Source organism: Choloepus didactylus, chromosome 4 (genome assembly GCF_015220235.1).
Source record: "Choloepus didactylus isolate mChoDid1 chromosome 4, mChoDid1.pri, whole genome shotgun sequence".
Lineage (NCBI taxonomy): Eukaryota > Metazoa > Chordata > Mammalia > Pilosa > Megalonychidae > Choloepus > Choloepus didactylus.
The window spans coordinates 38,395,954-38,419,865 of record NC_051310.1 but is presented as its reverse complement, the minus strand read 5'-3'; the positions used below and the strand labels follow the sequence as shown (position 1 = coordinate 38,419,865).

The 23,912-nt window shown below is 37.8% G+C and overlaps 1 protein-coding gene across 3 annotated transcripts in view; it reads left to right on the top strand.

Annotated features, from left to right (window-relative positions):
• The window catches only part of RGS6 (regulator of G protein signaling 6), a 629,792-nt gene that overhangs the window by 25,886 nt on the left and 579,994 nt on the right, over positions 1-23,912 (top strand). For all 3 annotated transcript variants that reach the window (XM_037832376.1, XM_037832375.1, XM_037832377.1), the window contains exon 2: positions 7,033-7,136. In XM_037832376.1, the coding sequence (XP_037688304.1) occupies positions 7,053-7,136 (84 nt within the window). In that variant the 5' untranslated portion in view covers positions 7,033-7,052. The remainder of the gene's footprint in view (positions 1-7,032; positions 7,137-23,912) is intronic.

The window sequence follows — 23,912 nt, the reverse complement described above, 5'->3', positions numbered from 1 at the left end:
GGCCTAGAGCAGGGAGAAGATGAGGGAAGAGCTGGGATCATGTTTGGGGAAGATGGTACAGTACAAAGAGAAGACAGTGGGAAGAGGGAACTCTTCAACTCATATTTTATTCTCATGTTCTCCTTCAAAAATTATCTCAGATGTTCAAAGTATAACAAGAAACATAAAGAATAGAGGCTCTAACCTAGGGATGCTCCATAGCAACCACACGCTTAGCAAATGAGGTCAAGTAATCACTTTATTAACTCTGTGACTTTGGGTAAGTGAATTTGTAGTGTTTGCACTTAAGTTTCTCATCTGTAGAACGGTGAGCAAATAACAGTATCTACCTCGTGGAGTTTTCTGGGAGTTGAGAAAATGTTTGCAAATTCTCAGAACAGCATCTGGCACTTATAATAGTTACATGCCAGTAGTTATGATTTCAAAGCTACTCTTGTCTTTGAAAAGTTATCAAGAATGGGGGCAGGGCTAGAACATTTGAGATGGACAAATGTCCTAACTTTCAGAAGGAGGACAAGAAGTAGATAGAAACCTAACATCTGCATGAATTTTCAATAAAAGTTGAGGTTGGTTTCTTCAACAATGACTGATGAGTACTTAGAAAAAAAGGTGATCACTTGGAAATAAAGTATAGGTTTCTTCAACAATGACTGATGAGTACTTAGAAAAAAAGGTGATCACTTAGAAATAAAGTATAGTTTCATCAAGAGTAGGTCATTCTAAAATAACCATTGCCCGTTTTGAAAACTTTATCAGGTCAATTGATCTTAAGAATGCCCTAAACATAATATATCTTCTGTTTTCCATAACTTTGCTTTCCCTTTTCATTCTGTTTCTTTATGAATGGAACCTTCAGTCTTCTTTTGTCTTACACAGAAACATGGGAGTAATTTTATATTCTCCAATTTTATTCACTACCCACATCCAGTCATTAAATCCTGTAGCTCAAATCTGTCCTTTGGTCGTTCTCTTTTTGCTCTTTCCTTTTGTTCTAGTTTGCTAATGCTGCGGAATGCAAATCACCAGAGATGGATTGGCTTTTATAAAAAGGGGGTTTATTTGGCTACACAGTTACAGTCTTAAGGCCACAAAGTGTCCAAGGCAACACATCAGTAATTGGGTACCTTCACCGGAGGATGGCCAACGGCATACAGAAAACCTCTGTTAGCTGGGAAGGCACGTGGCTGGCGTCTGCTCCAAAGTTCTGGTTTCAAAATGGCTTTCTCCCAGGATGTTCCTCTCTAGCAAGCTTGCTCCTCTTCAAAACGTCACTCACAGCTGCACTGAGTTCCTTCTCTTTGAGTCAGCTCATTTATATGGCTCTACTGATCAAGTCCCACCCTGAATGGGTGGGGCCATGCCTCCATGGGAATATCTCATCAGACTCATCACCCACAGCTGGGTGGGGCACATTTCAAAGAGACACTCAAAGAAATCTAATCAAAACTGATAACATCTGCCCACACAAGATTACATCAAAGATAATGGCATTTGGGGGACACAATACATTCAAACTGGGACACCTTCACTTTATATCTTCCTGACTTTTTCATTTGCCTCTAATGTTGCATCTTTCCCTCATTTCATCATCCATTCTTTTGTCAAAGATGATGGCAGACCATGCCACTCCCTTCAGGGGGACTCCTGGATCCCCTGCCTTCAGGATGAAGTCCAAACTCTTTAGCAAAAGACAAAGCCTCTGTTATCTGCTCTTTCTTAGTGCCCCAGTCTCATCTCTCACCCTCCACTCACCTCCAACATGCTGCCCATGTTCTAGAGCAACTTGGCAGTATTGCCTAGGAAAGCAGCTCACTCTCTTCTCCTTCTCTGTGGAGTAAGTCTCCCTTCCTCTGATCCCTGTTATCTTGCTCTCCATATTTGTCTGTCAATCACTTAACCTCCTTGAGATGAGATCATCTTCATTTTCTTTGCTCCTGAGTGTCTACCACAGTGCTGACACTTCTGCGTTTTCAGATTTCTATACCTATGTGTATTCTGCCACCTAGACTGGAATGGTTGTCTCTGCCTCCTGGGGCTCCTATTCATCCTTCCATTCTATGGTACCACAATTGAGCACCCATACATCCCATCATCTTGCTTTTGTCGACATGTGTGTCACCCCTACTGGACTCTGAACATGTCAAGGACAACATCTGTGTCTGATTTATCTTTATATCCTCAGGACCTAGCATGGAGCCTTGTGAAAGCAGATGCTCAGTGTTTGTTCACAGAATAAATATTGAGTTGCCCAGGATCTAGTGGTGGGATGGGAGGTAGTGTTATAGGAATTGCTTCACGGGGAAGGAGGCTGAGTTGGACGAGGGGATGCTCTACCCCAGTGCTCTGTGATTCTTTGAGCACCAGCAATGTCATGAATAAAAGAGATAAGCTAGGATATAAGCAGTGATGATGGAAGTGAGGTGACATGGAACATTCTGGAGAGAGTCTTTGGAGAGAGTCTTTGAAGAAAAGTAAGAAATTTAAAGTTCTTGAGGTTGTAGAACAGAGCTGGAAGGAATACTAAGGGTGCTGGTTTTTAATAGCTGATGTCCAGCTGAGGTCCAGAGAAGCTGTGACTTAACTTAGTTCAGGCAGCTAGTTAGTTGCAGAGCAGGTGGGTTGATCCAGTCCTCCCAGTTCAGAGGGCTTTCCACTATGCTGGGACAGTGGCCTGTGGCAGATGAGGAAATGAGAGATGAAGTAACATGCCCCAGATAACAAAGCAGCAAGTGGTGGAGCCTGGATTCAGACGTGGATCTGTCTGATGACAGAGGCCAGCTTGCAAACACTAAGCCAAATTGTCTCTTCCTGGAGATGATGAAATGCATGTGCTTGGCACATTTTCAGTTTTCCTCTTTTGTTAGTTGTGAGCCACCATAGGAAAACATTGTTATTAACATGTTATCTTTCTATTGAAATGCAATTATGTATTTTCAGGGAAACATTAACATTCTTCAAATATTAAAATTAAAGTCCCGGAATTATTTATTGTATGCATGTACACAGTAGGTTTAAATAAAATGAAGAAGGCTCAATTTTTCTCACTCACTAAACTTAAAATGCTGCTATGCCATTTCTCTGCTACTTGCCTCAAAAGAAATATTGTATACCATGTTGTAGTGAATGAAAATCTAGTCTTTTGATTTCATGGACTCGAGCTTTATAGTCAATGAATTTCATTACAGCATCCTTACTTATATAGATTTTAGCTCCAGTTCTCTTTAATATTTGTTGACATATGAATAAGAAGGTGCCTATATTACTATTTTCTAGAACACAGAAACATTAAATGACTTGTCTGAGTTGATAGAGGGACCAAAAATAGAAGCTTTTCTACTGCGTCCTGGACTCATTGAATTTCCTAGTTACTTAGACTTAGCAGTCTGAAGTCCAAGCCCCAGCCCATCAGCCGGCTTTAACATGCAGAAATGCTTCTGTTGGTGGGAGGGGGTGGCTGGGGCAGGGCAAGGGGAGGGCTGACATGCCTGTTTCTAGGTCATGTCCAGCCTTGCTGTTGTAGCACAGTGGTCTAAGCAGAGGAGAATGTGCTCATTGAAGTAAATGTGTTCATTTTAAAATAAAGCTATAGGAACCCAAAAGGGTTCTGTTACGTAGATAAATGAACATACACAAATGGACTCAATTTTTGTTTTTCATGCTCTGTCATGTTCTGTATTAAGGCAAGGAGTAGGCAAAGAAGTAATTGTTTAAACAAATGAAACAGTGTGTTGTTCATTTAACTTTAAAAGCCACTGATTGTAGAGTAGTAAACGGTGTTTCCGTGTAGTACTGTATTCATGGAAATGCTGATATTACAATGGGTCGAGATAATGGAGTGATGCTCTTTACTTCATGTAATCTAGTTTTAAAAATTCATCATAATTCATAAATGATGAAAAAAACAAGCAATATTATTCAAATGGGATATTTTGGGCAATTAATTTTTAGCGTAAATTATAATTTCCTGTCTCTCACCTATCTTCCGCCCAAGTTCGTTTTCCATGGAATGACCTTTGGTACCAACTTATTTTATTAGAAAATGTTTCTTGCATTTTTATTTTAAATTGAAATGGCCTTTTCTGACAAGTATGATATTTATAAAAGTTTCTTTGATGAAAAGCCTATGAATTTTGTGCAAATAGCCCAGGCGGGCTCTTAGATTAGTGATAACATTTGCTAAGGACTTGTATGGCTTTGTATGATACTTTCACACTCAGCTTGTTTGACTCTTACCTCTGAGGGGCTTGGTGGAGTTAACATTTCACTGATGAGAGCCATGTGGAGGAAGGTGCCTTAGTGTGGTTCTGGTCAAATAGCCAGCAATTAACATGCTTGTTTTCTTAAAAAGAGAAGAAACGTAGCAGGTTATTTAATTTGCTCATGGTCACACGGCAAATATAATGCCACACCAAGAATTGAACTTGCCTCTTCACTCAAAAATTCCATATTCTTGTGACTCCTGGGGAGGAATCTGGACCCAGCATCAGGGGATGGAGAACATGTTCTTGACCAAAAGGTGGATGTGGAAGGAAATGAAATAAGCTTCAGTGGCAGAGAGATTCCAAAAGGAGCCGAGAAGTCACTCTGGTGGGCACTCTTACGCACAATATAGACAACCCTTTTTAGGTTCTAGCGAATTGGAGTAGCTAGCAGTAAATACCTGAAACCATCAAACTACAACCCAGAACCCTCGAATCTTGAAGACGATTGTATAAAAATGTAGCTTATGAGGGGTGACAATGTGATTGGGAAAGCCATACTCCCCTTTGTCTAGTTTATGGATGGATGAGTAGAAAAATGGGGGAAGGAAAAAAAAAATTCCATATTCTTGTCATTGTCTCACTCTTCTCTTTTCAGGTTTTTAAAAAAGCCAAATTAAAAATGTTTTTTTAATTGTGGTGAAATTCACATAAAATAAAATTAAGCATTTTCAAGTGTACAATTTAGTGGCATTTAGTACATTCACAGTGGTGTGCAACTATCACCTCTATCTAGTTCTAAAACATTTCCATCACCCTCAGAAGAGACCCTATATTCATTTAGCAATTACCCCCATTCTCCCTCCCCCCATCTGCTGGCAACCACCAGTCTGTCTCTATGGACTTGCCTATTCTGGCTATTTTATGTAATGGAATTATACAATATGTGGCCTTTTGTATCTGGCTTCTTTCACTTAGCATAATGTTTTCGAGGTTCATCCTTACTATAGCCTGTATTAGTACTTCATGTCTTCTTATCACTGAGTAATATTCCATTGTGTGGATATACTACATTTTGTGTATCCATTCATCTGTTGGAGGACATTTGGGTTGTTTCCACATTTTGGCTATTGTGAATAATGCTGCTATGAACATTTGTGTACAAGTTTTGTTTGAATATCTGTTTTCAGTTCTTTTGAGTATATATCTATGGGTGGAATTGCTGGGTCATATGGTAAATTTATGTTTAACTTTTTTATATTAGAGAAGTTGTGAGTTTACAGTACAACCATGCATAAAATACACAATTCCCATATACCACCCTTTTATTAACACCTTACATTGATGTGGAACATCTGTTACAATTGATGATAGCACATTTTTATAATTATATTCTTAACTATAGTCCATGATTCAACTTAGGTTTCACTGTTTGTGTAGTATAGTTCCATGAATTTATTTAAAAATTTTTATTCTATTACCATATATACGACATGTTTAACTTTTTGAGGAACAGCCAAACTGTTTTTTACAGTAGCAGTACTATTTTACATACCCACTGTAATGTATGAGGGTTACTATTTCTCCACATCCTCAACCATACTCGTTTTCTGTTTTTTTTTATATTATAGTCAACCTAATGGATGTAAAGAGGTATCTCCTTGTGTTTTTTTTTTTAATTTTAAACTTTTCATTGTAGCAACAAATATACAGCACAGAATTTCCCATTTCAACCACATTCACATGTACATTTCGGTGGTATTAATTATATTCACAATATTGTGCTACCATTGCCAAAATCCATCACCCCTACTTTTTCATCAACTCAAACAGAAACTACTCATCCATGAAGCAATGACTCCCTATTTCCCCCATTCCACAGCCTTTGGTAACTTACAAACTACCATCTATCTCTATGAAGTTTGCTTCTTCTGGGTATTTCATATAAGCGACATCATACAGTATTTGTCTTTTTGTGCCTGGCTTATTTCATGCAACATGATGTCTTCAAGTTTCATGCACGTGGTAGCATGCATCAGAACTTCCTTTTTAATGACTGAATAATATTTCTTTATATGGATGTACCACATTTTGTTTATTCATTGATCCACTGATGAACACTTGAGTTGCTTCTAACTTCTGGCTATTGTGAATAATGCTGCTATAAACATTGGTAGTTATATTTCTGCCTGGTCCCTACTTTCAGTTCTTTTGGGTATATAATCAAGAAATGGGATTTCTGGGATATATGATTATTCTATTTTCAACTTTTAGAGGAAATGCCAAACTGATTTCCATAATGGCTGTACCAATCTACAGTGCCACCAGCAATGTAAAAGGGTTCTTATTTCTCTACATCCTCACCAACACTTATTATTTTTTGATTTTTAAATAATAACCATTCTAGTGGGTATGAAATGGTTTCTCCTTGTGATTTTGATTTGCATTTCCCTAACAAAATATTCATATTTTAATGTATAGAATTAATAAAAAAATGAGCTTTGGTAAAAAAAAACAAAGTCAAAATCAAAATCATTGGCTTCATCTGTCTTTAGGAGGTTATTAAGGCTGGCATATATTCACTCCGAGGTTGCATGATTCTGAAAATAAAGAACGTGTTGCTTTGGGATTTGAAGAATGTGTGTGAATAATACTAAGACCACAATCATCCCTAACTCTTTTTTTAATGCCTCTTACTTTAATGAGGAAAAATAAGAAATTATATATGCTGTGTTTTCATGCCACCTGCCCAGAGATATTTAGTTTTTGCTTTTCAAAGCTTTCTTTATATAATTCCTCCATGATTTAACAGTCCTTTCATTTATTCTTGCAGCGTGAGTGAAGGCACTCGGAATGGCTCAGGGATCAGGGGATCAAAGAGCAGTGGGGATTGGAGATCCAGAGGAGAGTTCTCCAAATATGATCGTCTACCGCAAAGTAAGGCATCTTTGTGCGAGCTGTTAAACTGTGTGAGCTGCCTGGTGTGTGTCTAAGTTGTGTATAGAGTCAACTGATGGTTGATGGCTAGAAAACTGTTTTCTGCCTAAATTGGATTGGCTGATAAATGAATATTGTTTTCTTCTCATATCAGTTCGAATATTCAAGGAACTTACATTTTAATTGCTTTACTTGGTATTGAACACTTGAAATATATTGTGTTAATTTAGTTTTCTTTAAACCCAAAGGCTGCCTAAGCAATGCGGATGGTGACATTTTCTCCTTCAGTGTCAAGGCTTTAGTGTAAAATGTATTAATCAAATATTCTTTGAGCCCATAATATATGCAAGATCTGGGTTAGATGCTGTGGGAGTTACAGAGGTGTGTATGTATTAGATGCTTACAGTTATTAGGAGAGAGAAGATCTGCAGAAATAACTGTAATTGAGCCTAAGTGTTAATTTCCAAAAAGAGATGGGATGTCCTTGTAGAGTTTTATGTAAGCTCAGAAGAGAGGGTGATTACTTCTGGCATGCGAAGTCAGGGATGGGCTCCTGGAGGAGTGGGCTTTGAACTTGGTTTTAAAGAATGAGTAGGGTTGCTTTATGTGGAAATCAGAAAGGAAGAACATCCCAGGTGGTGAGACGGATTCAGCAAAAACATAGCTCTGGGGAAGGTGAACAGCAGCCAGAACCAGTTAGCTTGAGTGTAGGGTGAATTAAGAGGAGTGAATGGAGGGAAGATTTTGGAAGGCTAGTTGGAGCCAGACTTTAGAGAGTGTTGGATTACAGGCAATTGAATCATGAAAAACTTTTGTCCTGGGAGTTGTATGATCAACATCTCTTTGATATTGAGTCTTGCCCCTGTGTGCTAAATTGATTGGCTTAAGGATAGGTTGGAGGCTGCAGGGGGGTTAGTTCTCTATCTGGGAGAGAGGGAAGGAGTTTAATAGTCTAGCAGGGTAAGTGCCCCTCAGAACTGAGAGCGGCTAGTAAGAGGGATTTAAGAGTCTGAAATTAAAATGACTTGGAAACTGAGTGAATATGGAATTGGAGGGGAGGGAAGAAGCCCTGGGTTTTTAGCACTGGTCTGTTGAATCAAATAGGATGTTTGGAAGAAAAATACATTTTTAAGGGAAGAAATGTGGTAGGTTAAGTTTTATTTTTTCACATGTTGAGTTTGAAGAATTAACTGCTTCTTATTACACACCGAAAGTCTGCATGTTCATGAAAATTTAACCTAACTGTATTGCATGTAAATAAGGAAAATGAGTTAACATGTATTCATTTCACTAAATATTTGAGTTGTCTTCTGAATACTAGGCATTCTGCAATATTGTGTTCGCTCTCTGGCTGTTCATGTGGGCAATGTTGAACTAGATATTCCTGGATGTTCAATATGGTGAGCGTTTCTTTTTTTTTTCTTATAAAAATAGACTTCTCAAATTATTCTTGCTTTGAGTGTCAAATTCCTAATCCATTGCTATGCAAGCAGAGGTGTAAATAACCATCTCTAAGAGACAGGCTTATTAAGTTATAGTAAAGAAAAATAGACAAATGGGGCTAACCAATTAGTAAGGCATACGGAATAATAGATATTTATTAATTGTTCCCTTCTTAACTTACCCCAAACCAGGAGACTGGGGATGCTGGCAGGTACATGGGCTTTGGAGTTAGACCTGGATTAAAATTCCAGCTCTCCTGCTTCCTAGCTCTACCGCTTCTACTTGTTTAATGTCTCTGAGCCTTAGTTTTCTTCATATGTTAAATGGGAAACAAGATGGCAGGAGCTAGGATTGTACTTTGTGGGGTTCTTGTGAATATTCATTTAAATAAAATGAATAAGGCCTCTTACATCCTGCTTGGCATGGAAGTAGTCCAGAATGGATGCTGCTTTGCTGCTGTTTCTTTTATCTTTAGGTCTTGTAGAAAAGTGTCACTTGAAGAAGAAATAGATTATAAAAGGTATAAATATTGGTGCTGTTCATAAGTTGAGTAAAGTAAATTCATACAGTGAGCTGCTTTCTCAAAACACAGGAAACACAAAATGCAAACATTACTCAGGGGGTTGCAAATCCATGGCTTATTAAAGATTAATAGGAAACATAAAGGTCACACAATCCAAGCACCTTTCCACTGTAACGTTTGGGATAATGTTAAAAGCAAAAACTTGCTACAGGTTTCTGAGAATTTGATTTTGACTTTTTGGGAGTTAAATGGGGATTTGTTTTTCATTTGATCATTTAAAAATAAAGTTGTCAATTGCTGTAGTTCTTTAGGGAAATGACCATTGGTAATGGAAGTATTTCTTGCTTCCTTGTGAAAATTTGTGCAGGGGGCATGCACGTGTTCATCTTATTGGCTATGTTAGTAAGTTGCTATAAAAAGGACATTAGATCTGTTCAATCTGTTAGAATGGATGAAGGCTTCCCTATTGCTTAGTGTAGGATCAGGACCTGGAGTCATTCAAACCTAGTTAACCCGACTTATTTAAATCACGGTTGTGTTTGAATCATGGGGTGTTTATATAGTTCTCTACTCCCAGGGCTGTTGGCTTTTCTTTAACTATGACCAAGAACTTACCTCCTGCAGGACAGTTCTCAAGATGTCATAAAGGTTGAATCTTGACGCCAAAACCAATTCAAAATATTTTCCTATGGAAGTCCTCTTGTATAATGATCTATTCAAGGTTGTACCTTTAAAACCGAATCTTTCATTAGGTATCTACAACTAAAATTCACACGTGTAGGAATTATACAAGTAGTGCTTTCATTTTTGTTTTCCTTCTCTTGTTTATTATTAGACATTTTCAGCTTGGACTGTATTGTATTGTGTTGATTCAGATGCTGACATTTAAAAATCCAAAGCTAGAGAAATGGAGCTTTTGGGTAAACTTCCGATTAATAAGTGGGGTGATTATGTCCATAATGTCGTTGTGACTTTTAAATGCCATTTAAGATGGTAACCTTCTGATCTATGAGTAATGATGGTGGGTTTCTTAAGCACATGCTTTTTAGAATATTCTTCATTTTCTTTTTATTTTTTTAAATGTTATTAACTGTAAGAAGCTGTACTTTCTCAAGGCATGATTTATTTATTGAGTTTAACAGACTTTCTAATTTAGTTTTTCATCATTCGTATTCAAATTTTGGATTAGAGGTATGTATGAAAAATGTATTGGTCACATTAAAAATCTATTTGAAAGAAAACTTTAAATATTTATTATGGCACCTAGACCTGCTGACCTTTTTTATATTCCTGGAGCCTAAGGATCCTGGTTTATTGAATTGTCTGATATGGTATGATATTTAAACCTGACTATATATCAGTTCACTTATGGGTGCTTATAGAAATACTGATCCTCATAGGCACACACCCCCTTTCCTCCTAGAAATTTTCATTCAATATTTCTGGGCTGGGGCCTAGGAATTTTAGGTTTAAAGTGTTCTCAGAAAGATCTGGTGCCCTGCTAAATTTGAAAAGCACTTATTTTGTTTCACAGTATCTAAGTATACTACGTGTTGCAAAGGAATGGAGAAGTTGCTGTTTTCAAATGCGATATAGTGATTTCATAATTATTTGTAGATTTCTCAGATGTGGAAGAATCAGGTTCTTGCCATAGAGTAGGAATTAAGGGATTTTAGTAGTTTCATCTTAGAGATTTTCTAGTCGACATCCCTCATTGTAAAGATGAAAAAACTGAAGTATGGAGAAGAAAATAACTTGTTTAAGGTTACTCAGCTAGTTCCCAGTGAAGTCATGATGTTGTCCTTATAGCCTGATTGCCCCACTCAGTGTCCTTTCTAGCACCTCATGCCACTTCTGTGTTTACCATCCACAAACCTCCATGATCACATTATTGGGGCTCAACGACCACTGGTTAAATTAAGTAAATGAAAATGCTGTAGGCAACTCTTCTGCTTTCATGCTATTCTTGGAAACTTGGCTTGGGTTGACTTAGCACATTTGTGATGCTAAAGCTTCTTTCTGCATGCTGGTGCTCTTGTTTCTTGGGTAAAGATTTTCTGAAATATTTACTTTCCATTTTAACTAGGAATTCTTTTGAGTAAGAAAAAGTAGGTGCTTTCTGATTTTGTCTGGTTTTCTGAGAGGCATTTACCATGTGTCTTGACAACTTTCCAACTAGAGTGGTACTTATATCAGATAGAACTCTGGACTCTTAGGTGGGCTTCAGCTTGACCCAGTCTTGGATCAGGAGGCAGTAAAGTGTGCTGGGAGATGCCAAGCTGAGAGTTGGGATCCCAGGGTATGTGGTTCCAGTTTCTGTACTTATTGCTGTTGGTCTCTGGGTGGGGCAGTTTGTCTCTCTGGTTCTGTTTCTTGTTTCATCTCCCTGTCTCCTCCTTTCTTTCCTTCCCAATTATGGAATACTTCCTACATAAAAAAGAAATATTCAGTGTCCATGTAAGATAGAAAGAAGCATAATGAAATGAACCCTGTGTACCCACCATTAACTTAGTAAACAAAATATTACTTTGGCTTCATTTCCTCTTCTGTAAAGTGAGATGATTGGACCACATAATGTGGAAAAAGGCTTCTTGCAATGATTTTCAAAGTTTCATTCTTTAACTTTTTGGTCTTTCAGAAGTTAATACACTTCCCTGCTGTCAAAAAAAAATGTGAGACTGTATGTTTTTGAACTTTTCTGGAAATATTTTAGAGAGGCCTATATAACCTAAATTGGATTGACATTAAACCCAAAGTCATCAGACACCCCAAGAAACATTTTTACAGTGAAAGTTAAATAAAGTATCATTCTGGTGGTGAACTGTTTCTTTCTTTGGCTCACTAATAACATTTAAGACACTTGTGTAGTTAGCACTTCTCGTAACTAATTGTGTGTTATACAGACATCAGGAACAGTATGTAAATGGTGGCACTGAACATTGGCAGTAATACTTGGTGTCAGAGATGAAGTAAGAGTTTTAGAGAAAGGATATAAAGCATAATGCCACCATTCATTGTATATCAAAGGGGTAGTTACATAGTCTTGTAATTGCTGGCTTCCTTCACACTTTAGTTTCTAGTTATAGAATACTTTTATGGTGTAATTTGGGTCTAGCTTCTGTGTTGCTGAGATAGCCTGAGGTCACTTTCCCTTATGATCTAGAACCCTTGAAGTCCTTGGAAGAAATTGATTTAATGCATACTTCCAAAAAGTAAATGTAATATTATTTTAGTTACACAGGCAGTGGTATGCACTACGAAGGGAACAATGTGGCTGGGAAGAGGCAAGGCTGGGGAGGAGGCTAGGATGGGACATTATTTTGGAATTCATAGAAGGCAGTGACAGGTCCCAGCATAACTGAGAGTCTGGGAGCTTGCAGGTCCTGGTGACAAAGGCATGCTGAGGATCAGAAACTATTTACTCAGCAACTTGTTTCATCAGAGTGGGCAAGTGAGAAGAGCAGAGAGACAGGGGAGTGGGAGTCTTAACCTCTATAACAGAGTCTCAGACATAACATCCCAGCTCTTTTGTTAGGAGCAGGTCACTAGATCCCTCCTTCATTTCAAGGTGAGGGGCTTACACAAGAGTGTGAATACCAAGAGGTGGTGTTCATTGTGGGCCATTTTAGAAGGTGTCTACTACATCTACTTCCATTAGCCAGGGCTTCCTGAGTGTTCTCTTATGGTTCCCCTATAGCCTGCCACTTCTTTATGCTTGGTCCTTTTGGGTATAAACCCTCCCAGAATTACCCTGTATTGTATGTGCTGTTGGTTTGCAGATGAGACCCTGACTCACGTAGTTATTACACCTAATTAGAAGGAAACCCTTGCACACTATTTTCTTCATTAAAAATTTCTCCATGGAAAGATTTGAAGCAGGAAAGTCCTATGTTCAGTGTGGATAATGGATTTAGTGGAGGGAGGGTGTAAAAAATGATAGGAATGAAGACAGGAATACAGTTTAGAGCTTTTATAGGAATTCATGTGATAAAAAAATGAGGTACAACTCAGTGGCAGAAGGACTATAGATGAGGGGGATATGTTTGAGAGATGTTTAGGAGGCAGACAAACAGGATTTGGTGACTGATAAAATGTAGGAAGGATTTGAGGGTGACAAAGAACAAGAAGGGGCCTTTTTACTTGGCTGTACCTGGGAGTTCACCGAAGTTCCCCTGGGACAAATCAAGTTTTGCACTAAATAAAATGGAGAGACTTTGAAAGTGCCATATAAATGTGATTCCTTCCCACCTCTTTCCTGTATGAAAATAAGTCTAGAGTGTCATGGAAGAGTACATGATTGGACCAGGATATCTGGGCATTTATTCTGGCTGCTTTACTAGCTCACTTTTGACTCTGCATAAATTGTTTCTACTTTTTATTAGTGAAGGTTAGCTAAGCTGAGTGAACTCAAAAATATTCACCAATTCTAGCATTCTGGAACTTTCTAAAATAAAGAAAGCTACATTTTATCATGTGCTCATTCTTTCATAGACTGCATTACTTTCTTTTAAAATTTAGTTAACACAGGCAAAATTTTTGAAAACAGGTAAATCATAATGTTTAAAGCAAATGCTTTTTAGTAGAGATTTGGGGCTTCCTTTGTTTTATTCTTTTCTTCCTTTCTTTGTTTTTAACATTAAATAAAGTTTCCAAAGACTAACTTGGGAGACTGTTCTGGGTAACTAATTTAATTATTCAATCTGCATTTTAAGATTCCTTTCATTATCTATTTTGAAGGTTTTTTGTTGCCTTAGGAAAAGAATGTTCTGTTTTTCTTTCCTCCTGGGATTAGACTGCCAGAAGATGAGTTCCCCACCACATTATCTTGGTTGGCAGGAGATAGGAATGCAAGCAAATTCTAGACCAGTAGAATTGGTGTCCACAGATAAAAGAGATGGTATTTTTAGTGTGGAGGGATGTCAGTGTGGTTTAATATGATGCATTTTCATAAGCATAACTTTCTAACTAGAAAAGCCTCTGGTGTGTGTAGGGCTTCATTTTATCTTTTAAATCCAACCCCCCATTTCATTTAAAAGAGTCTAAAATTTTAATTTTGGCAGATAGTTTCTCACTTTAGCTTACTGATCCACCTTTGTAGTATCCCTACAGTGGAGAATCTGAATGACCACAGAGTAAATTTCCTATTGCTAGGATTGTGAACATGAAAAATAAAAAGCTAATAGTGGATATAAATGAAAAAAAAAATCATAAGAGGATTACTTTTCTAAAGTATTTTAATTTGGCAATACAAATCAAAACCAAAAATGGCCAAGCCTTTGACCAGCGTTTCTACTTCTAAAAATTTATCTCATTGAGGGAATGGAAAAAATATACAAAGATATAAATGTAGGCATAGAAATAGGTATATAGACAACTACCAATTCCCAGAAGAGCTTGTGTCTTTGGTGAATAATATTCAAAAACTGGAAACAAATCTTATCCCATTGTGATTGTTTAACCAGTTCACTTCCAATTTTGTTTTAAAATGTTATATATAATAATTATTTATATTTACTAAAAGTTATCTTTTCCATTTCTTTTTATTATTTTCTGCATTGCTGTACTTACACCTGAGATCATTTACCTTTTTTTTTTTTTTCTGAAGAACTCTCTTTAGTATTTTCTTTGGTGCAGATCTGCTGAGGGTAAATTCCCTCAATTTTTGTTTGTCTAAAACTCTGCTTCAACTTCATTTTTCTAAAGGATATTTTTTTGTTAGATACAGAATTGTAGTGCTGCTTTCATCACTTTGATGATATTTCCCACTGTCTCCTGGCTTCCATTGTTTCCATTGGGAAGTCAGCATTAGGTTTTATTGTTGTACTTCAAAGGTAGTCTCTTTTTTCTCCCTCCCTCTGGCTGAATTTAATATTTCTTTAGCTTTGGTTTCACCACTTTTACTATGAGGTATGATTTTCTTTTTATTCTACTTAAGGTTCATAGCAGTTCTTTTGATTTGATTGGTGCGTATATACATATGAATATCTATTCATATGTATATGACTTTTCCAGTGTTTCATATAAAAACATATGAAATGCTCTTTTAATATTTTCTATCTTTTTGTCTCTTTGTGTTTCAATATTAGTATTTTCAATGGACTTATCTTCCAGTTCACTAATTCTCTCTTCAACTGCATCTAATTTGTGAGTATAAATCCATCCCAATGAATTCATAACTTCAGTTACTGCATTTTTATGTTCTAAGATTTCCATTTAATTCCTTTTCATAGTTTCCAGTCTTCTGCTAAAATTCTCTATATTGTCATTTAATTCCTTAAGGCATAGTAATGATAGTTAAACTTCAAAATCTGTGTCACTTGCTGGACTGTTTCTATTCTCTGCTTTTTTCTTTCACTTTTTGTATACCTAGTTTTTTTTTTTTTTAATTCAGTTATGGGTATTGTTATAACTAACATTGGAGAGATAATTTAAGGCATTGAGTGCTATTAAGAGGATTTAGGTTTTTTTTGTTTTTTGTTTTTTTGTTTTTTTTTACTTCATGTCAAACTTGGGATAGATTATCTTGATCTATTCAGATATAGAGATTGTTTATAGTGGAAATGCAGTCCTCACTAGGGCTAGTATATTTCTAGATCACTTTTACTCTTGGGAGGGAACCCTTCTGGTTCCAAAAAACATCCTTGGGAGTTCACTCAGGCTCTTGCTCCATAGTAGATTCTGACTTTCAATTTTTGTCCCCTAAGCTTGACTAGACTGCTGAAAGAATTGCTTAGCTTCTCAGTCATGACTTCTGCTTAAAAATACTGGTAATGCCCTTGGGATGGAAAAGAAGCTCCAAATGCTGGACTCACCTTCTTAGCTTTCTTCTTTCAGATTCTTACTCCTTTGGCAGCTCACTAATGCCTTCAAACATTATTTTTAAAAACATTATTTCCAGTCTTTCTGGATCCTCTTGGTAGTTGGGTTTATTTGAAAATTTCTAGGTAGTCACTTCCAGAAGTAAAACCCAAAGGTTTGGCTTTGAAAGATGATGGGCCTGTCTGTATGGCCTCAGTTTTCTAAAAATTTTTAAGAAAAGGCATCTACTGAGTGGTTGCTTTGTTTAGGGAGGTGGTAGTAGGGATGAAGAAAAGAGATAGAAACTTCCAGTGTATTTAGGAAGTAGAATTGATAGGATTTGTGATTTATTTTATTTGGAGAGTGAGAGAAAAGGAGTCAAGGCTCATGCCCAGCATTCAGTCCTGGGCAGCTGGATAGCTGGTGGCACCAGTTACTGGGCAAGTAGAAGTAGGGAGATGACTCTGAAGTGTAGTGTCACTGCAGTAACAGAATGACATTTGTCCTCCCTAACCTATTTTTTTGAACTGTAGGATGGGGGAATAATATATACAGGCTAATGACTCTAATATGAAATGGACTTGAAAAGAAGTTTATCTGGAGGAAATATTATCTGACTCAAGGAAATCTCCTTGGTCTAGAAAACAGCCAGGAAGTAGCTCATATCTGTCAATGTAATACTACTGAAAATGCCTAATTTGTCTCTGCCTAAATTTCAGTGCTCCTTGCAAAAATCAAATCAACAAGTTGTATACTTATTGACTGTCTTCTGGCAAGGCACTGCACTATTTTGTGGGGAGTAAAAAGTAGCATAGCACAAGCCCTTTTCTGGAGAACCTTTCAGTCCAGCTGGGGAGACCAGATGGTGCAGGATAAAGGAAGACCTTGAGCAATTATTGGTTGTCCACTGTGTATCAGATACTGTGCTAGGTGCTTTGTAGACACTGAACCATTTAATCATCTGAATAGTCTGTTAGATAAGTGGTGTTTGCCCTGTATTACATATAATGAAACTGAGGATCAGCAGGAGTATGTAAGTAACTGGTAGTAAGTGGTGGTGTTGGAATTTGAATCTAGGTTTGCTTTATTCTAAAGCCAGTGTTTTTTTTTTTTTTTTTTTTTTAAGAAGTTGAATTATGTAAACAAAAGAATCACAAGGCTGTCTGCAATTAATTATCAGAGAGTTGATGTGGAAAAGGCAGATTTACAGGGGAGGAAGAAATTTGGAAGAGAAAGGACTTGAATTGCATCTTTAAGGAAGGGTAGGATTTGGCTTGATGGAAAAGAGCCAAGAGGAGATTCTAAGGGATGGGAGCAGTGTGAGCAAAGATGTGACAAAAAGAAAGCATGAGATATATTTAGCATTATAAAATTTTTTATACTACTAAACCTAGGATATGTCCCTAATGTATATAATAACCTCATTCTTCATGTGGGGGTCCCTGAAGCAAAAAAATGTAAAACATTTTGAGTTTTGAAACTCACATGATGAGATATTGGTAAAGCTGAGCTTTCCCCTCATGGTTTTTTTTCTTCCTTTCCCTTAAAAAATAACTGTTTTCCATTTAAAAAGTAATTCAATTTCAAAAGAATTGAAGCATAAAGTCCAGAAAAAAATCTCTCATACTCCTACCATGCAAAAACAACTACAATGAACATTTTGGTCTGTTTCCTCCCAATCTTTTCATTTGTATCAGTAGTATATATAATTTATTAACCAAGTGAGCCATCATAGTATATGTACTATTTTATGTCTCCCTAACATATTCTAAGCATTAATCTATGCTACAATATAAATTAATATAGTCATCATAATTATAGTTTTAAAGGCTGCATAATATTCTATCAAGTAGATAACTGTACCATTATTTTAGTTTCCTTGCTGCTAAAACAAATACCATAAAATGGGTTGGCTTAAACAATGGGAATTTATTGGCTCATGGTTTTGAGGCTAGGAAAAGTCCAAAATCAAAGTGTTAGCAAAGAAATGCTTTCTCCCTGAATAGTATGACAGTCTGGGGCTGGTTGGTCCTTGGCTTTTCTGTTATGTGGCAATGCACATGGTGGCATCTTCATTCTCTTTCCAGATTCCATTGATTTCTGGCCTCTGGATTCTTGTGGTTTTCTTTCTGTGGGCTTTTTATAAGCCCTCTAGTAATAGGATTGAGACCCATCCTGATTCAGTTGGCCACACCTTAACGAAAAATATCATCTTCAGAAGGTCCTATTTATAATGAATTTACACCCAAAGGAGTGGAGTAAGATCAAGTACATGTTTTTCTGAGATATGTAACTCTAAGCCACCAAAACCGTCGTTTAACTATTCAGTCTCTTATTTGTTATTAGTAAAGAAAAATTAGAATTCTTAGGCCAAAAGATTTGACCTGTATTAGGACTCCTGGTAAATCCTGTTTTCTAGAAGATCAGTATTGGTTTCTGCATATATAGGCTGGGCTTTCCCGGGTTGTTGATGTAAAAATTCTGCATCATTGAAACACAAGACAGAGGGAATTTATAACATTTGGGTCCATTTTTTTTCTTCACTCTCTACTTCTAATCTATATCCATGGCTAGCTTTGCAGTGCCACCCTTATCTGGAGAGCCTTGTGGATGCCAGAGTATTCAGAAATATTCAACTTGGAACCTTTCCAAGCCATTTGCTATTTTATTCTCTATTTGTTTTTCTTAAGCAACTAACTAAATAAGAATAACATTTCAACCTCTTTCCACTCCCCACAGCATTTTTTCCTGCCTGCACCTCCTCTGCCTACAGTTTAACCATGGGTTTGCTTCTTATATTTTAAAGCTAAATACAAAAGCACAGTTCTGAGAAGCAGCCAAGTTCTGCAGCCAAGTTTGAAGAATAAAACTTTAAAACAGCTCTTCTGTCACACACTTGAGGAGGGGAGGCAGGCTTTGCTATAAATAAGTCACATTCCATTTCTATCTCATCCTCTGCAGTCCTCTTGGGTAATGATTTTGTGTATGACTACAGTGTTCTCTAACTGCCCACTCACCCCTATCAACCTTCCATGTACTACCTCATTTTATTTAATGTTCAGGAGTTCCAGAGTTTAGGGACCCTGCATGAGAGATGAGTGAAACTTGCCTTTCATTCTTTGGGGTTAGAGGCAATGATATAAAGTAGTTGACTTATTAGACATTACACTTTCTATTTATCTGTCAAGTTTTTAGCAGCTGACAGTTTCCTGTTGCTGTGCTAACAAATTACTATAGTCTTAGTGGCTTACAACACAGAAATTTATTCTCCTACAGTTCTGGGGGTCAGAAGTCTAAAATGAGTTGGCTGCGTTCTTTCTGGAGGCTCTAGGGGAGTTGCCTCCCGGGGTTGCCATAACAAAGTACCACAAACTGGGTGGCTTAACAGCAGAAATTTCTCACAGTTCTGGAGGCTGGAAGTCTGAAATCAAGGTGTTGGCAGGCCATGCTCCCTCTGCAAGCTCTAAGGAAGAATCTGTTCCGTACGTCTCTCCTGGCTTCTGGTGGTTGTAGGCAGTCCATGGCGTTCCGTGGCTTGTAGATGCTTCACTCCAGTTTCTGCCTGTGTCTTCACTTGACAGTCTTCTCTCTGTGCTCTGTGTCCAAATTTCCCTCTTCTTATAAGGATACTGGTCATATTGGATTTAGGACCCACGCTAATCCAGTATGACCTTATCTTAACTAACGACATTTGTGAAGTTCCTTTTTCCAAGTTAGGACACTTTCTGAGGTTCTGGGTGGACACAAATTTTGGGGGTACACTATTCACCCCAGTACAGGAAGCTTCTAGATGTTGCCCACATTCCTTGGCTCCTGGACCCCCCTCACTCTGACCTCTGCTTCCTTTGTCACATCTCCTTCTCTGGCTATGACTCTCCTGCCTCCTTCTTAGAAGGATCCTTGTGATTGCATTGGGCCCAGCCACATAATCCAGGATAATTTCCCCATCTCAAGATCCCTAACCTACTCACATCTGCAAATGTGCCATGTTGCCATGGAAGGTAACATATTCAGAGGTTCTGGGGATTAGGACATGCACATCTTTGGAGGAATGTTCTGCCTAACCGACTGCCTATCTCAGGAAATTAAAGGAAAAGTAATTTTATATTTTTGGTTAGAGGTGAGCAGGGGAAGTACCTAAAGGAATGATTGGTTTTGCTTTCTGTGTTTGAGTGGCAGACGTGTGGCAACCTAAACCAAACATCCGTTAACATTGGCTGCCCATCATTTGAGGGCAGAGGAGAAGAGAGTTGTGGAGACTGGCAGTGAAGAAGTGAAGATGGGAGGGTTTAAAGGCCTTTACTCCCTGCTCAGTAGGTATTAGGCCCTGCTCTCAGCACAAACAAGTCCTTGTCTTTGAGGGAAAATGACCAAGCAGATGCATTCCAAATGCATAAAGACGAGTCTTATTTACTGCACCCTATATAGTGCGGCTTCCTTATGGGACTGTTTACCTCAGAGTATTTTATATTTTAAAATATATGAACATTATGGTACTGAACAATATAGTTAATAAACACTTTCTCATGCTGGCCAGCCAGTACAGTAGAAGAGTATGACCTTATGTTTTTCAGACAACGAGAGAGAGCTGCTGAAATGCCCTTCCCTTCCCCTGAGGGCATGAGCCAATCCGCATTTATTCCACACGGGCTTCCCTCTCTGCCATTTTTTTTTCATATTCTGGTGAAGAGTTTTGACTCATAATGGTGGAAAAAAGCCTTGCAAGCGATAGCATTGGCAGTAAAACTGCTGAGGAAGAGTGTGACCCTGGATGCTAAAATGATGCAGGCAGATGAGCCCCTCAAGAAGCTGACCAACGAAACAGATGGCAAATGCCAACTGTCAGTGTGGAATTGGGGGACAAGTTTTCCTTCTTGCAGAGAATTATTAATATCACTGACTTTACTATGTACCTGGGAAGGCAAAATCTAAAGTTTGGAAAACAAAAAATCTGCTGCAGCCGATGACATGTTACAGCTTTAGGACAGTAGATGACAAATCACTTGCCTGAGGGCCAAATCCATCCCCAAGCCAGTTTTTGTACAGCTTCAAGCTAAGGGTGGTTTCTACATTTTTAAATGGCTGAAAGCAAATCAAAAGAAGAGTAATATTTGTGACATATAAAAACTATATGAAACTCTAAATTCCAGAGTTCCTCAATCAAGTTTTATTGAAACCTAGCCACACTGTTAATGAATTGTCTATGGCTACTTCGGAGGAGTTGAATGATTATGACAGAGCCTGTATGTATGGCCTGCAGAGACTAGAATATTTATTAATTGGCTCATTACAGAAAAGTTTGCAGCCCTCTGCTGTAGGAGAGTTGGAAGAGACTGTAAAAGCCTCACAGTAGCCTTTGTCAGGACAATATGTCCTTAGGAACCAAGATACAGTGATTCCACATAGTGCTGATTCATTGCAGGAAACAAGGGATGATCTAACTGGGGTATGGCTATACAGGATAACTCACAAACCAGTGTACGTTCATATGCTGTAAGTAATATACATGTGCCAGCAGAATCTACACAGGGTACATTCCGTATGGAGCAGTGTGAGGGTTACTTGGAGGAGGAAGATGATGAAGTTTGATCAGAGGAGAGGACACTCTTCTTGCTTTGAAAGGCCTGTGGGAAACCATGCATGCTGTTTATAATAGTTTTTGAAAAGGGCTTAGCCAGTGCGTAATCAGTGAGAAATGCTGTAAAATTGTGTGTTAAATGACTTACTAAAACCCTCTGAGGATCTTTGGTATTAGTTCTCATTTTATGAGACATAAACTGAGGCACAGGCCAGGGTAGTGACTTAAATTCAATTCCTGGCTGTCCTTTGGCTTATAACCCTTCAAACTGAGACTTATTGGAAAGGTGGGGAGGTGTTCACTCTGAGATTTTGGCCACTTGTTTTGGGCATGCATCATAATCTCCTGGAGCGTTTGTTAAAACTCAGATTGCTGGCCCCCACTCTCTGAATTTCTAATTCAGTTGGTCTAGGGTGGGGCCTGAGAGTTTGTTTCCTGCAAGTTCCTGGATGGGGCTGAAGCCACTGGTGCCTGCACCATACCCTGAGAACCACTGTCTTCGGTGAATTTATGTGTGGTTCAAAGATACAGAAGTTCATGATGATCAGCAGAGAAATTCTTTTGCAACCAGAGTGGTGAACTTATTATCTGAAGATCTTGCTTCTTTCCCAAGTCCAGCCATTTGCCCATTGGATGATATGTCTCCTTTACTGAGGAGTCACATAGTTTATACTAGTATATTATTGAAGATAATTTTGTTTTGATGTACAAAAGTGTTTAATTTTGAGGAGATCCCATTTGTCTATTTGTTCTTTGGTTGCTCGTGCCTTGGGTGTGAGGTCTAAGAAACCACCTCCTTTCACAAGATCTCTAAGGTACTGCCCTACATTTTCTTCTAAGAGTTTTATGGTCTTGGTGCTAATGTTTAGGTCTTTGATCCACTTTGAGTTAATTTTGGAATAAGGTGTGAGATGGACATCCTCTTTCATTCTTTTGGAAATGGATATCCAGTTCTCCAAACACCATTTATTGAACAGGCTGCTCTTTCCCAGTTGCTTTGGCTTCACTGCCTTGTCAAAGATCAGTTGTCCATAGATGTGAGGGTCTACTTCTGAACACTCAATTCGATTCCATTGATCAGTATATCTGTCCTTATGCCAGTACCATGCTGTTTTGAGCACTGTAGCTTTGTAATATGCTTCAAAGTCAGGTAGTGTGAGACCTCCGACTTCATTCCTCTTTCTCAAGACATTTTTGGCTATTCGGGGCACCTTACCCTTCCAAATAAATTTAGTTATTGGTTTTTCTATTTCTGTAAAGTAAGTTGTTGGGATTTGAATTGGTATTGCATTGAATCTGTAAATCAGTTTAGGTAAAATTGCCATCTTAACTATATTTAGTCTTCCAATCCATGAACATGGTATGCTCTTCCATTTTTTCAGGTCTTGTTCAATTTCTTTTAGCAGTTTCTTATAGTTTTCAATGTAAAGGTCTTTTGTGTCCTTGGTTAAGTTTATTCCTAAATACTTGATTCTTTTGGTTGCTATTGTAAATGGGATTTTTTTCTTGATTTCCTCCTCTTGTTGCACATTACTTGTGTATAGGAACACTACAGATTTTTGCGTGTTGATCTTGTAGCCTGCTACTTTGCTGTATTCATTAACTAGTTGTAGTAGCTTTGCTGTAGATTTTTCCGGATTTCCTACATATAGAATCATGTCATCTGCAAATAGTGAAAGTTTTACTTCTTCCTCTCCAATTTGGATGCCTTTTATTTCTTTTTCTTGCCTAATTGCTCTAGCTAGAACTTCCAGCACAATGTTGAATAGCAATGGTGATAGTGGGCATCCCTGTCTTGTTCCTGTTCTTAGAGGAAAAGCTTTCAGTCTCTCCCCATTGAGTGTGATGTTAGCTGTGGGTTTTTCATATATTGCCTTTATCATGTTGAAAAAGTTCCCTTCTATTCCTATCCTTTGAAGTGTTTTCATCAGGAAAGGATGTTGAATTTTGTCAAATGCCTTTTCTGCATCAATCGAGATGATCATGTGGTTCTTCTGCTTTGATTTATTGATGTGGTGTATTACATTAATTGATTTTCTTGTGTTGAACCAGCCTTGCATACCTGGAATAAATCCCACCTGGTCGTGGTGTATAATTCTTTTAATGTGCTGCTGGATTCGATTTGCGAGTATTTTGTTGAGGATTTTTGCATCTATATTCATTAAAGAAATTGGTCTATAATTTTCTTTTTTTGTAGTATCTTTGCCTGGTTTTGGTATTAGGGTGATGTTGGCTTCATAGAAAGAGTTAGGTAGCTTTCCCTCTTCTTCAATTTTTTTGAAGAGATTGAGCAGGATTGGTACTAATTCGTTCTTGAATGCTTGGTAGAATTCACATGTGAAACCATCTGGTCCTGGGCTTTTCCTTTTTGGGAGCTTTTTGATGACTGACTCAATCTCTTTACTTGTGATTGGTTTGTTGAGGTCATCTATTT